At 62.3% G+C, this 2,184-nt stretch overlaps 1 protein-coding gene across 5 annotated transcripts in view; it reads left to right on the top strand.

Annotated features, from left to right (window-relative positions):
• RANBP3 (RAN binding protein 3) overlaps positions 1–2,184 on the top strand; it is a 62,316-nt gene extending 60,132 nt beyond the window's left edge. For all 5 annotated transcript variants that reach the window (XM_011943514.1, XM_011943513.1, XM_011943512.1 and 2 more), the window contains 3 exons: positions 1,117–1,259; positions 1,779–1,965; positions 2,105–2,184. In XM_011943514.1, coding sequence (XP_011798904.1) covers positions 1,117–1,259; positions 1,779–1,965; positions 2,105–2,148 — 374 coding nt within the window. In that variant the 3' untranslated portion in view covers positions 2,149–2,184. The remainder of the gene's footprint in view (positions 1–1,116; positions 1,260–1,778; positions 1,966–2,104) is intronic.

Raw genomic sequence — 2,184 nt, 5'->3', positions numbered from 1 at the left:
GCCTGGCTAATTTTTTTATACTTTGAGTAGAGACAGGGTTTCTCCACGTTGGTCACGCTTGTCTCAAACTCCTGACCTCAGGTGATCCGCCCACCTCGGCCTCCCAGAGTCCTGGGATTAGACGCATAAGCCACCATGCCCCGCCTTATGGGCATCTTGTGTTTTTCCTTTTGTCTCATGGAAATGTTCAAATGTCAGTGGAAGGAGAGGGCATGGAGCGCTGAGCCCCCAGGTCATCCCCTCTGCCTGGGTCATCAGCCTGTAGCCCCGTGGCAGCAGTGCCCTCCCCAGCCTCAGGGAGAGCAAAATCACCCCTATCTGTCTCCCACTCGGCCTCTGAGGTGGGCACCTGGGCTCAGGGAGATCTGTTTGCTGAGCCAGGGCAGGGGGACAAGTTTCTGACCCTCTCCAGGCCTGCTCCAGTGGGGAGAGGCAGCCAGCAGGAAGATAGGGGCTTGGCTGGGTCCGTGGGGTGGGCCCAGGCCTGGTGCGGGGGTGTTCCATCCTCTAGAGAGTAAGGCCCTCCCATTTCCCTCTGTAATCTGCTGCCCTCAGTCCTCTTGTCCCCTCTCCATGGAAGCGCTAAGCTGTGGTCCTACTCTGCCTTCTCCTAAGGAAACCAGAGGGCAGGGCTGGCCCACTCAGGGGAGGCTAGTCAGGAGGGCATGGACTCCCACGGAGGCCGATGTCTCACACACACAGGAAGCACACACACCTTGAGTATCAGTCCCTGCCTCCCGCAGCCCACCCCGTGCTCCTGTCTCATCCCCCCTTCTCCAAGGGAACTGCCATCCTGGTGTCCCCTTGTGTGGACCAAACACAACCTGCCACAAACTGCATGTGGCCTCTGGCCACTAATCTGCAGCACCAGCCTGTGCGGCCACCCACAGTTGTGGCCTTCAGTGGTCCGGCTTGGGGAGGAGGAGCCCGCCCCGGGAGCAGGTGTGCCAGGGCTGGCCTCAGGGAGAAGTCTTGCTCCGTGGGTAGGTCCTGGGAGGATCTTGGGCTTTTGCGCGGTGATGTTGCTTTCCCTCTGGACTGGGTTGGCTCTCAGAGCTGGCTGTTTGGGAGGTGGCCGGGGTGGGGGCCAGGGCTGAGTGGCCTTGCTGGTTGCAGTGATGCGAACCCAGGGGAGCCTGCGACTGATCCTCAACACCAAGCTCTGGGCCCAGATGCAGATCGACAAGGCCAGCGAGAAGAGCATCCGCATCACGGCCATGGACACCGAGGACCAGGGCGTGAAGGTTTTCCTGATCTCGGTGAGCCAGCCACGCGGTGCATCTGGGGCCCCTCATCCCGCTGGCTATGTGGGGGTTCCTGGGCACACAGATAAGCAGGACGGTGGGGAGGGGAGCAGGGAGGGCCTCAGGTGCTGCCTGGGACACCAGAAGCACAATGGGACCTGCCAGTCCCAGCCTTCAGGAATAGAGATCATAGTCCTCGTCCCCTTCTCACCCCAGAGAAGCCACTGGGGTTTCGCTGAGGGGTTGTGATGTGTTCAAGGCTGAAAGCCCTGTGGGGCGGTCACCTCTGTCCTGTGTCATGGTGTCACAGTCGAGTCCACCAACCCTGACCTCTGGGATACTCCCAGCCACCTGGGAGTGGTGGCATCCTTTCAGGGAGAGGCCGGCAGGCCCAGGGCCTGGGGCCGGTGGCCTCCCCACAAGGCCTTGTGGCAGTGTCACCTCTGAACCTTGGGACTTGGCACTTGTGTTCTGCAGAAGACAGGAGAGGGTAGGACTGGGGTCCGGGGGTCTCATACCCTCCTCCCGTCCCAGGCCAGCTCCAAGGACACAGGGCAGCTGTATGCAGCCCTGCACCACCGCATCCTGGCGCTGCGCAGCCGTGTGGAGCAGGAGCAGGAGGCCAAGATGCCCGCGCCTGAACCTGGGGCAGCCCCGTCCAACGAGGAGGATGACAGCGACGATGACGATGTCCTGGCTCCTTCAGGGGCCACTGCAGCTGGTGAGTCCGGTGGTCCCTACCCTGGGGGGATAAAGGGAGCTGCCCACCATCCTTGATCCAGTGCTGATCTCCTGGCGGGGGTGGCCAGACCTGGGAAGTGCGGGCTCCATCCTGACGCAGGGCTGCTGCTTCCCTGCAGGTGCTGGTGACGAAGGGGACGGGCAGACGACCGGGAGCACATAGCGGCCGGGAGCCCGGCTGCACACCAGGCTGCTGCTT

Source organism: Colobus angolensis, unplaced genomic scaffold (genome assembly GCF_000951035.1).
Source record: "Colobus angolensis palliatus isolate OR3802 unplaced genomic scaffold, Cang.pa_1.0 Scaffold22, whole genome shotgun sequence".
NCBI lineage: Eukaryota > Metazoa > Chordata > Mammalia > Primates > Cercopithecidae > Colobus > Colobus angolensis.
Note: the sequence above shows the minus strand (reverse complement) of the source record. Positions and strands in the feature narration are given on the sequence as shown.